General features: G+C 37.1%; 1 protein-coding gene across 4 annotated transcripts in view; it reads right to left on the reverse strand.

The window, feature by feature from the left end:
* The window catches only part of LOC128156661 (neurobeachin-like), an 87,476-nt gene that overhangs the window by 53,807 nt on the left and 20,402 nt on the right, over window positions 1–13,267 (reverse strand). For 3 of the 4 annotated variants that reach the window (XM_052818884.1, XM_052818885.1, XM_052818883.1), the window contains exons 30-39: window positions 12,840–13,223; window positions 11,991–12,137; window positions 11,405–11,836; window positions 10,891–11,310; window positions 10,638–10,764; window positions 10,411–10,519; window positions 9,971–10,140; window positions 9,596–9,717; window positions 7,351–7,491; window positions 7,006–7,142 (exon numbers count right to left, since the gene is read on the reverse strand). In XM_052818884.1, the coding sequence (XP_052674844.1) occupies window positions 7,006–7,142; window positions 7,351–7,491; window positions 9,596–9,717; window positions 9,971–10,140; window positions 10,411–10,519; window positions 10,638–10,764; window positions 10,891–11,310; window positions 11,405–11,836; window positions 11,991–12,137; window positions 12,840–13,223 (2,189 nt within the window). The remainder of the gene's footprint in view (window positions 1–7,005; window positions 7,143–7,350; window positions 7,492–9,595; window positions 9,718–9,970; window positions 10,141–10,410; window positions 10,520–10,637; window positions 10,765–10,890; window positions 11,311–11,404; window positions 11,837–11,990; window positions 12,138–12,839; window positions 13,224–13,267) is intronic. The other variant, XM_052818886.1, reaches the window with a different exon arrangement.

Genomic DNA, 13,267 nt, shown 5'->3' on the forward strand with positions numbered 1-13,267 from the left:
ACGTTTAAGAATACGATATTTAGATTGAAAATCCTAAAGCGTTCAAGTTGGCAAAAAAAGAGAGAAAACCCCTTCAGTTTATATATTTACTGTTGAGGATTAAGAATTGGCGTCTCGGATACTGGGAACAAAACGGTATGATGCTTAAAATCACAATCAATAAAAATCACAATTTTTGTTCATTCGCGAAAAAGAACAAAATACTTGTGACGTACTGACAGTTAAAAATGTATCTCATTTGCAGAACAAATGAATCTTAAAAACTTCCTCAATCAGCGGATTCTCGGAGAGACAAAGAAAGCCAATTAGGAGATGCAGTTTGTCTCTGGAAATAGCGAGCGAGGCTGACCATTTTCAGGGATGAGGAGGGTCGGGCGCTGATGAAGTCTGACGTTCAGAAAGGCCTCGTCAGATCCAATTTTCCGTTAGAACGATGACGAGTTCTACATTTCCGCATAAAATATGCTTCAGACAACGACGAATTGATCTCGCTTACGTCATTACCATCTTGTCGTCGTTCCATTGCCAAAAGGTTACCATTCTTGCGCCACAAAGTTTTTTTTAATGTCTTGAACAAAATATATATCAAAAGAAAAAATTATTGGTAGGGTCGAAGAACTGGCTAACCGTTAGAAAATTTGCAGCACCAGTAAATATTCAAACATTGATAATTTATTAGTATGCCTCGAAAGAATAACTTGAGCAAATAAATAATCCCGAGAATCCCAAGAATACTCTGAAAACAACGCCATCGTCGAAAAATATTTAAACTAAGTATATAATAAGCAATTATAGCAACCAAATTGGGCAATTACTACATACATGTATACGTGCAGCACAGATTGAAGTCAAAACAATGTCCCAAAAGGCTGGTGAAATTAATATCACCGAGCGACAGTTGCATTTTGCAAAGAGTTGTAAATCCTAGGGATCAAACAAGGTACAAAAGAGCCCAGATTGACGCCACTAATGAGTTACTCTGAATCAAAGGTAACGGCAGGTGATTCGACTGTACATCAAACAGCTTCCTGTAGGGAATGACCTTGTGCGACCCTATGAAGTGTCCTAACGAACGGCCGAATCTTTATACAACCGGCAGAAATATTTATAGCTTATAAGCTAGAAGGTTGGTCTTATTATATAACACAACGTCAGGTTTACAAAAAATATCAATTTCTTATTTTGATTTGAAGATGATGGTGGTCTCTTTCATGCACCGAATGTCTACTTGACAGAGAGAAAACTCGCATATCTACCAAGGGTTATCCACACTGATTCATTAAACAGTTTCATACAATATCATTTTGTGGAGTTATGCAAGACGTGATAAAAACGTGGTATAAAAACGTAGATAAAACCGGATGTCATTGGTTCGTCTGCTGAAGACGAAGTTCAGTCACGAGGAAGATGGTGCCATCACGCGCAGTGGTAGACTAAAGGGCTTCCGCCATGATTTCTGCTCAACATCTTTTAACTGTCTCTCTTTTTAATGACAGGGGCAAAAAATCTAATTTCTGGATGAAAAATGGTGGAATAACGAAGTTATCTCCCAAGCTTGTAGAGTTTATCATCAACCGTTTATCAAGGGGGTTGCCGTTATCGACGTCACAAAGCTACGATAAGCAGGGACTTCTATTTCTCGTTAAAAAGACACTAACTGCTTATTCTTTCCACATTCTTGTTCTGTTGTGTTGTAACAAATCTAGATAAGCACTATCAAGTAGAAATCATTCATTCTTTATTTTGCTTAAATTGGTTGATGGCAAAATGCGAAGCGTGGGTCATCTATCTCTTACAAACGTCTGCTGGCTATCATGTGTGTGACATCATCAGCACGTCCGTCGTCCCTACGCATGCTCGTGGAGATGTCACGTTGTGGTTGTATGCACTAATCGAACCCACTAAATGCATATCAGATACACTTGAGAGGAATGCAAAATCAGCCATGGACCGAACTAATTGCAATTTGCCAGAATTTAATTTAGATAAATATCCGTATTTACATCGTTTATGAGAGTATGAAATCTAATAACTGATTTTATGGTCGCTGAATATGTTGAGCATACATCTTTTAATTAAGTGTTATGTCTAGGACACCAATAAAACGGGGAGAAAACCTTTGATATTTTAGACAGCACGTTTCATAACGATCGTCCATAAAAGTTTAACATGCCTCCCACTGTCTACAGTTTGATGAGCGTTCCTAAATATCATTCCTTTAACTTTGTTTTGTCTAATTGTACATTTGTACAAAATAACCAAAAAAAAATTTGGCAATACGTGTGTAAGAACAATGGAAAAGCACAAACGTTGAATTCTTTGGATTGACCAAAAACATGGATAGCATTGTTTCAAATTGGTTTTGTTGACAATAACATGTTCAAGCTGGGCCTAATTAATTACTGTTTGGCCCTCAGAATTAGCCATTAATACATCCGTATTTACAATAGTAAAAGGAAAGCCAAAAATTTCACGTCACGAAAATTCTCCCCAAAAAATAAAGAATTGACTTGCACTCAGAAATGGCCATCCTTTTCAAGCCCCAGAAAGCCGCAAAATTCTATATCTTACCAACAAACAAGATGATTAAATGAAAAATTACACAAATTAATAGGCTTTACTTGTTGAGAAACATTGGAACAGAATATTAATGTGAAGTAGTAAAATTTAGGTCAAATGTTAAAACTTCATGCTATATATTTTACATTACCTAACATGCAGGTTAACAAATACCTATATGATATAGGAAGGATCGTCTTAAGGCCCATCTCCAACTATACAAATGTTCATTTGTGGCAGTTCAAAATGTAGACAAGCCATTTTACAAAATCTCATCCGTTATATGCTGGTATGAGTAATTGTTGGACAATCTGTATTTCATGATTATTTCCGTCTTGCAATTCAAAAATTTAGTTAGACTTCTATTGCAGTAGATATTGATAACATTTTTTACACAACTGGCAAAAATAAAGAAACAAACAAGATTTCATTTAACAGGGGTTTTTTGACATATTTCATTCTAATAAAACGTAGAAAATCTAAGAGAAAGGAATGAGGGGTAAGTGTCTATAACAAGATTTTGTATTGGTGAAAAACTTGTAATTAAAGACTTTAGTTTGTGTAGAAATGAATTTCCAGTAGACGGTGATAACTTAGGATTTACTCATTACTGTACATAAAGCTTTTATAAAAGCATATTGAAAACCTAACATCATGCTAAAACTTTATAAGGAGAGGATGTGCTGAAGGACATCTCATAAAGAACTGAAAGAAAGCTTGTCCCCTTGTTCATCAAATGAAGCATGGCTAAGAACAAGGCCCAGTCATAAATCTTAACTGCCTGCATATTCACTTCATATTTTATTTCATCACAAAAAGATCACAGAAAACAGATACCAGCAAACCATTTATGACACTTACTGAATTATAAGACATAACCATGTGTAAACCAGAACCTAGCAGAAACCGATAAAGGACAAATACATGTACATGCCAAAAACTGGAGGGGAATGCAGAGAGGTGGTGGTGGTGAGAGGTGCTGATTTTTGTGTTAATTGAGTTAATTCCTTTTGTGTTAGACTACTTACATGTTAAGCCATTATCTGTCAGTGGATCTTGCCAGACGATTCTTCTTCCACACTGTGTCGGGGCTGGAATAAATGTCAGCGTTTTAGACTTCAAACTCTCACTCACCTGATGGTGCAAGTGTATGTTCAAGGAACAACATTGCAACAACTTTTGTAACGTATGTAAGATCCGATACAACACGACATATCAAGGGCATGGGGGCTGTCGATGCTATGGGTCCAGTTCTGTTTAATTAAGATTTTAATGACAAAGTACTCAGTCACTTGTTTTATTTGGAGTTCTGTATGAAATAAAAAACATTTAATGATGTTTGAGAATTCCTGAATGTCAAAGTGGAAATTAGAAAACCTGTTATAAGGTAACATTGGTAAATCATGACTTCAATTAGTTAATGTATTTTCTGTTCAATCTCACAATAGAGAAAGATTATACCCTATGAGTTCATTTCTTATCCTGGAAAGTTGAAATATATCTATTGCCATTCTTGTTTTTGAAAGGAAGGGGCTCTTCAAAATACTTTACAAAAAAGGCAATATAAATTGTGCATATTTATCAAACTTTCTGTCAAAACCAGCAAAGCAGAAAATCCGCTACTTTAACCTTTCTACATTAATTGTCTTTTAAGCATTCCCTCATGTTTACAGCCAACTCTACAGGACATGTTGACTAAAATTACAATGTCACAAAACACAGGATTTGATTAACTTATTTCAGATGCTGAGGAATCTAGTGCCTCAGAGAAAGAGAATCATTTTTTTCACCAGGGCATTCTACTCTTAAATTAAAGAAACTATTCCTGTGTGACATTTCCAGATTGAAGTGAGACCTTTTTATTAGACATGGACTTGCTGGCAATCATTAGTTTGCCTTGTTAAATTCTCTTGAAATGGACCTATTTGAGGGTCCTCCACACCCTGTGACATACTTTTTATAACTGGGGGTCACAACATTGAGATATAAAACCTTTTGTGGAGTTATTTTTCATTTGTTAGTACAGTAACACAGGCTTATAGAAGCATGCTTATAATGAATTGACATTTATAGTGAATTGATTGGTTTACACATATTGTGAAACTAACAAATAAAACAAGTTACATTTATAATTAGTGTGTTTTACTGTAATTCTTTTCAGCTCCCTTAATGAATAAAGCATCAGACCTGAAACTTATGCTGCCTTTTACTAATCAGAAACACGCAAGATTATCATAATATTGTAGAATATAAAAGTTCATGCTGATTTTGAAATTTTTTTTCGTAAACCTTAACTGGATTCTAAACTCATTAAGTTGAATTGTCAATCTCCTATCAATTATTCAGCTTATTTCTACAGAAATCCTGAACATCGGTGCATTAGAACCTTGCAATGGATGACATCAAAAACAAATGTGACACAGTAATTAAATATGATACATTTAACTTTTTCTTTTTTTTACTTTTTTCATTAGCTGGTGATGTACATTCAAAGATAGTTTGGTAAAATGAATTAATTTGATAATTGCAATGTAAACGTGATAAGAATTTCAAACCAAATCAATGTCTTTCTGAAAAACATATTCAAGTATATTCCTTCAAGGTTTTTTGTGGTTTACTACAACAACTTTTTCACACAATATAGATTTCACAGATTTCTATGTTATGTCTTTCATGTGGTTTTAAGAAGAGGCCCGAATTGAATTTGTGCAATGATTGACTTTTTCAGATGGAATTTCTCACTGCATTGCTAATTCCTAAGTATGCTCCATCAGCTAAAATGCAGCATAATTCCCATAGTACCTGATCTGTATACAGTAGAGAGTTGAAGAACATTCCAAACATTTCTGTGTACATAGGCAGCAGAAAATGTCTTTGTGAAAAAAATCCTGGTAATTTTTGTCATGTAATTAATATTTGGGTGGTCTTATCAAAAGGTGATCTTTACTAAGTTGCAGACATTAAAAAAAATCATAAATGCAAAATTGATACACATTTTTTCTTTTTAATTACTAAAATGGTGCCTTCTGTGACTGTTGGATATTTTTTTTAATTTAATCTCATATATTTTCAGTAGATGGATGAATCAGTAATGGCAGAAAAAAAACCCATTTCATATTATATAGCATTGATATTTCAACAATGAATAATACAAGGTTTAACAGAAAATAGTGATACTATTTGATGTGAATATGAAGTATCAGTAGTTCATGCTGTTTGTGAAAATTTTGATGGGGGAATAATGAATTTTTAACCAGCCCGAAGAGCCGTTATCTTCTCAATCTCATAAATATGAATTTATTCCATCTTTGAAAAGAGTGCATGTATATAACTCAAATCATACTGAGTTGTCTACCTTAATCTTGACCACAATGAGACATGATTGAGAGAGTCAAACAAACAGACAATATTTAGTATTAGATTATACAATGTAGTAAGCAAGCAAGATGTTCATGTACAGTGATCAAAGATCTCTCGGGTTATTAGAATTTTATACTACTCAACAATGGTCTCTTTGACTCATTTTGTTTATCACATCCATTTGTTTTATTTTATCATCCAGACCCTAGATATGATGGAGTCAAATGATGAATGATTGGAATGATTATTCTTCAAAGGGAAAATTGTGTATACATTAATGAAGACTAATACCTAAGCCATTTATATTCAAGATAAGGAAAGTGTATGAAAAATTATTTTATTTGTTGCAGAAACTATTACCGGTATTAAAAGTGTTCATTCTCTACTGTATACAGGGTTATTTTTGTGTTTAAAGAAAGATAATCTGAGACATTGGGATTTGCACAGTCTTAAATTCTATGCTGACAAAGAGGACGAAAGAGGTGAAAATAAAATGGGGGCAAATATTTCCCAGTATACAGTATATATACCTGAGAGAGGAAAAAGTGGAAGGGGAGTGTTTCTATGTATTCAAATACCGGAAGAGAGGATTACCATTATATAGGAACTTGGTGCTGACTCCATCACAGTTTAATCCACTATCTGTCCATCTTCCACAACCATAGAGTACAAATGGTGAAGGGGTCCTTAAGCATCAATTAACACCTTTTCCTCCTTATATGATGCTGCTCCAAATGCTCTATTGCTATCCATCTCCAAAACCAGCCATGGAAACTGTAATGACACTAAAAAAGAACCCTGAAAGGCAAATCCCAGTTAGTTACCCCTCCCCTATTGTTCTAGGAACCCACCAAGATGACCAGCAGGGAAATTGTAAGGGTCTGTATCATTACAGCCCCCCTTTCAACCGCTGTCAACCTCAGTATTCCCAATGTCTTGTACAAACCATCTTAAGATATCAGCCATCCTTTTCAGGAAAGCTGATACCTGGTTACCTACTCACTTACCCTTAGCACAAAACACCTGTATCAGCTGATTTGACTTACCTGGGCTAACACAGGTGAGACACAAACACAAAGTCAATACCTGAGCATCCAGCTTCTTGTTTTCTTCGTTCTCTTCATCCATCTCAAAGTACATCTCTGTTTTGGTGATGGACATTGTACCGTTAATGGCCGCTCCAGGGGCGATCAGTTTACAGGAGGTGGACAATGCTACAGGGCCTGTCAAATCAAGGAACAAGAGATAAAGCCTCTTTCATCATATAACTTACCTTGTAATTCAATTATTTCACAGTGGATTACTATACTGATTTTTTATATGACATTCATATTCGATTTCTATACACAAAAAAAAACCCTGATCCAAAATAGGTTTCTTAATCAATCTCACTTTTATGAGTGGATTTATACAACATTTGTTGTCATCTACCTGCATAATCCTGTTCAATATCTCGTTCCTCCATCAAAAGTTCCTCATCAGTGTAGTCGGGCTGAACCTGAGACCTTTTGACCTTCGACAGGTGGGCATGGAAAGCCTCTCTAGCTTGGTTTATGGCATCTTCATTCTCTCCTACAAAAAAAATTCAGGTAAATCAACATGCATCAAACCCTGTAAATATCATTAAACTTTCATTTTACTTATATTTCATAAAAGGTAGCTTAAGTATCCAAAATGGACTCAATCATTCAGCTATTTCCAGTTTATGATGTAGATTTCTTACCATACTCTAACGCTGCCTTTAGATTTAGATGTCTTACCATGCTCTAACGCTGCCTTTAGATTTAGATGTCTTACCATGCTCTAACGCTGCCTTTAGATGTAGATTTCTTACCATGCTCTAACGCTGCCTTTAGATGTAGATTACTTACCATGCTCTAACGCTGCCTTTAGATTTAGATTTCTTACCATGCTCTAACGCTGCCTTTAGATGTAGATTTCTTACCATGCTCTAACGCTGCCTTTAGATTTAGATTTCTTACCATGCTCTAACGCTGCCTTTAGATTTAGATGTCTTACCATGCTCTAACGCTGCCTTTAGATTTAGATTTCTTACCATGCTCTAACGCTGCCTTTAGATTTAGATGTCTTACCATGCTCTAACGCTGCCTTTAGATGTAGATTTCTTACCATGCTCTAACGCTGCCTTTAGATGTAGATTACTTACCATGCTCTAACGCTGCCTTTAGATTTAGATTTCTTACCATGCTCTAACGCTGCCTTTAGATGTAGATTTCTTACCATGCTCTAACGCTGCCTTTAGATTTAGATTTCTTACCATGCTCTAACGCTGCCTTTAGATGTAGATTACTTACCATGCTCTAACGCTGCCTTTAGATTTAGATTTCTTACCATGCTCTAACACTGCCTTTAGTTTAGATTTCTTACCATGCTCTAATGCTGCCTTTAGATTTAGATTTCTTACCATGCTCTAACGCTGCCTTTAGATTTAGATTTCTTACCATGCTCTAACGCTGCCTTTAGATGTAGATTACTTACCATGCTCTAACGCTGCCTTTAGATTTAGATTTCTTACCATGCTCTAACCCTGCCTTTAGATTTAGATGTCTTACCATGCTCTAACGCTGCCTTTAGTTTAGATTTCTTACCATGCTCTAACGCTGCCTTTAGATTTAGATTTCTTACCATGCTCTAACGCTGCCTTTAGATTTAGATGTCTTACCATGCTCTAACGCTGCCTTTAGATTTAGATTTCTTACCATGCTCTAACGCTGCCTTTAGATGTAGATTTCTTACCATGCTCTAACGCTGCCTTTAGATTTAGATGTCTTACCATGCTCTAGCGCTGCCTTTAGATTTAGATTTCTTACCATGCTCTAACGCTGCCTTTAGATTTAGATGTCTTACCATGCTCTAACGCTGCCTTTAGATTTAGATGTCTTACCATGCTCTAACGCTGCCTTTAGATTTAGATTTCTTACCATGCTCTAACGCTGCCTTTAGATTTAGATGTCTTACCATGCTCTAACGCTGCCTTTAGTTTAGATGTCTTACCATGCTCTAACGCTGCCTTTAGATTTAGATTTCTTACCATGCTCTAACGCTGCCTTTAGTTTTAGATGTCTTACCATGCTCTAACGCTGCCTTTAGTTTAGATGTCTTACCATGCTCTAACGCTGCCTTTAGATTTAGATGTCTTACCATGCTCTAACGCTGCCTTTAGATTTAGATGTCTTACCATGCTCTAGCGCTGCCTTTAGATTTAGATGTCTTACCATGCTCTAACGCTGCCTTTAGATTTAGATGTCTTACCATGCTCTAACGCTGCCTTTAGATTTAGATTTCTTACCATGCTCTAACGCTGCCTTTAGATTTAGATGTCTTACCATGCTCTAGCGCTGCCTTTAGATTTAGATGTCTTACCATGCTCTAACGCTGCCTTTAGTTTAGATGTCTTACCATGCTCTAACGCTGCCTTTAGATTTAGATGTCTTACCATGCTCTAACGCTGCCTTTAGTTTAGATTTCTTACCATGCTCTAACGCTGCCTTTAGATTTAGATTTCTTACCATGCTCTAACGCTGCCTTTAGATGTAGATGTCTTACCATGCTCTAACGCTGCCTTTAGTTTAGATGTCTTACCATGCTCTAACGCTGCCTTTAGATTTAGATTTCTTACCATGCTCTAACGCTGCCTTTAGTTTAGATGTCTTACCATGCTCTAACGCTGCCTTTAGGGTTGCTTCTGGGTGGGTTGATCCATATGGATTTTTAATCAATCGTCTTCGACGTCTTGAATCATCCTCCCAAATATCTAATCTCCAAAAATCTCTGTCACTGTCAAAAGAAATTTAAGTACCAGCCTTGTAAAAATAACAACAATCTATAGAGCATAATGAGTAATTATCGTTTTCATGTTTGCTGTCGGATTGCTGTTAAATGGGTATTTTCTATCATTTTCGCAACATTACCCAGTAATTTCAGCAGACTTATTTGAGTACATTGTAAAACAGATGGATTTACCCAAAGCAATAAGCTTCATGTACCCATATATTGAATTGATCTACCCCTCCCTACATAGTTGCCCTACCTGTCCCCCTCGGGATGGCCCCATGCCCCGTGTTTGTTAGTGAGGATGTTGAGTATTTTCTCTCTGATTTTGATGGCCACCGTGTGATCTCTCCGTTTGGCTGCTTTGATGAGATGATCACACATTTTCTCTTCCTCCTTTCGGTCTAACATGGTCTGAGCACAGAGGGACTAGAATATAAAATCATTTTTGATTTAAACACATGAAGAAAATGTAGAAGCAAAAAAAACATTCGTAGACATGTGTTGGAAATTGGAAGGCATTACAAACAGCTTATTGTTCAAAATTCATAATTTCTTATAAAAATATAAGGATTCATTACTATCTATAAAATATAAAGGACAATTTCAACATTTTCAAGATTTATACATATGCCCTAACATATTAGAGACACCATAGCCTTTGAATGCTCGATAAACAACTCCTACAGTGTTGCATACCTCAAACTCGGCATGTTTTTGTACATCTTCAGCTCGCATTCTGTTCAAAATAAACTCGGCTTCATTGGCCACCCTCACAATGTGATCCCGTGTAGCATGGGCAAGCAATCTATACAAAATAATTCCCATAGTCAAAGAATGTCATTTATTCTTCACCATTTAATTTTTCATTTTAGACTGTCATTTGTACAGCCACATCAAACGAAATAATTATTTAGGATATCTACCTTCCTTCATTGACCAGCTCTATAAAGGCTAGCCCGGCATGTTTCTGCAGTGAGTTCTGCCATTCCTGAGAACACAGCAGCATGACTAGTTCTACCACAGAGCTACTCTGCTTCAGGGTCACTAAACCTGAAATAAACATCAATTCATGTTGTACTTGTAATATACAGTTTATAATCTTCACAGTATCAAAAGTTAAATTAGCATGCATAATAAAATTGCATTATTTGTATCAAAATCATCACAATTTCTTACCTCCAATAAGCAGTTCCTGTCCATGTGAGCCAATGAGAGTCTTTGACAGGAAAGGAGCAAAGTCTACAAAGATTTCCCTCAGGAGTGGGGACACCGACCCCAGGGCCTTCTCCAGCCTCTCCGTGAGGGACTCTGGGTGTTCCCCAACCACTGCGGGCAAGTTGGCCAGGGTCTCTGGGATTCTGTTGGGCATCTGAAGCCTCTCCAGCTTGGGTCGGTCATCCTTGTTGGTGGCATGGGATGAGATGGCATGGATTGGCTTGTTGGCTTCAGCCTTCTTGTCTTCATCCTCTTTACCATCCCTCTCTTCATCCACATTAGTTGGCAACTCTGCTGCCTCTGAGGGGTTTTCTTCAGGCGCATTTTCTTGTGCAATTCCATTTTGTTTTGGTTCACTTGGTTTCTCCTCATTTCCTTTTTCTAAAAGAGAAAATGAGTTCAAGGCATACAAATTTAAATGAAATAAAATATGAGCTGAACCCTGACTGCACATCTGATTCAAACACTTTTATACCTTGTTCATTCTGTTCTTCTTGTTGTGTGTTCTCCTCTGCTGCTTCCTCCTTTGCTTCTGCAGGGGTTGGCTCAGTCTCCTCAGTACCATCCCCTATCCTTTCTTCTGTCTCAGTTCCTCCTTCTTTTTCATTTTCCACTTTATTTTCACTATCTTCCACATTCTCTTCACCATCCTCCACCTTCTCCTCACTATCTTCCACTTTCTCTTCCTCAGTTTTCTCAGCCTCAGCAGTGGCCTGTTCCTCAGCTCCTTCTGGCTCCTTATCTTCCTGCTTTGTTTCTTCTACTGGAGTTTCCTTCTCTGATTCTTCAGTATCTCCTTCTTCAGTATCTCCTTCTTCAATATCTCCTTCTTCAAGTTGTGCTGAGTCTGCACTTTTGTCCAAATCCTCACTTCCTGGTGTGGCAGATCTTGTTGTAGAATCTTCGTCTGAAATTAAACATGCAAATTACTCACAGGTTATGTTCTAGACTACCTACAACTGATACACAATTATATGAATCTGTTTACATGTCATTCGTTGTTCGTCTTTCTACATTGTTAAGCAACTGTTCAGTACATTGTATATCGGTTTGTACTCTACCTGTGGTGTCAGTGATGCGGACATCAGCTTTGATTTTGACTTTGGGGGATTCTTCTGCACTTTGGTCTAGGGAAGCTTCCTCTCCGTCAATCACCTCCCGGGAAACGTCGCCATCACTGGTCACATCTCCACTCTCAAATTCCTCATCTGTCACAAAACAGAGCTAGAGTTACACAACAAACCTAAAACAACAATCCTGGTGTTCAACAATTCAGAATAATTTACCTCTTTCAACCAGCATATACTGTTAAATCAGTAACTTTTGAGGGGGTCAATTTTCATGGATGGTCAATTTTTACAGGCTAATGGGGATATACATGTACCAGATGTACTTGTAAGACAGAATTCAATACTGTGTTGCATAATTTGTTGAGGATATAAATGGGTGATGGAGACCCATGAAATCCAAGAAAATTGAGCCCCCACAAAATCTAATGATTCCAAGGTATTCATTAAACTGCTATGTACTTTGTACTACATGAATTCTTATCAAGAAAAGTATATGAGGTTTGAACATAAAAGTTTAAAGAACAGCAAGAAGTAGCCTGAATAGAAAGGCCTCTCACACTTTCACTGAAATGGTTCCATGCACAACAAATGTGGATATATACATGTAAGCAAGAGAATATGAAAACAACATGAAAAGAAAGATAACTCATATGTCAAAGTGATATCTGTGAAAACTGAGGAAAATGACAAGAAACCAACTGTTCAAATTGAGAGAGTGAAACAACAAGAGATGAAATAGACAGAAAAGAGAAATAAACAAGAAAGACAAAATAATATTCATGCTAGTCATCAAATATCAGGCAGCTAAGTGGGACACACAATAATAAACATCCAGGTAACCTTGCTTAGACTCAGTAGTCCCATTGTCAGTGGATTCAGACTCGCAAGTGTTAGTGTGTGTGAGGGAGTCTGACTCAGTCTCTGTGGTCTGGGTATTGGGGTCCACCAGGATCTCATCATAGCGACTCCGACTTCCACTCAACATCTCGGAGAGCACACTGCCCCCTCCATCGTCTGCGGCTATGATTGCCTGGTAGGTGGCCTGGTCTAGAGGCTTGTGTTGAAGGTCCCCTGGGACCTGCTCTCCGTCCGACCTCTCCTCTTCACTACTTGATCTAACTCCATTCTCTGTATGCTCAGACTTTGCTACCTGTATTCCTGATTTAACACTTCCATTTTGAGGTCCTTCCAAAAGTGGTCTTAGGTTTTGCAATATTGTAGAGGCTTGTTGAACAAACAAATTTTCTTATGTGTAATCACAATACACC

This window comes from Crassostrea angulata, chromosome 7 (assembly GCF_025612915.1).
Source record: "Crassostrea angulata isolate pt1a10 chromosome 7, ASM2561291v2, whole genome shotgun sequence".
Lineage (NCBI taxonomy): Eukaryota > Metazoa > Mollusca > Bivalvia > Ostreida > Ostreidae > Magallana > Magallana angulata.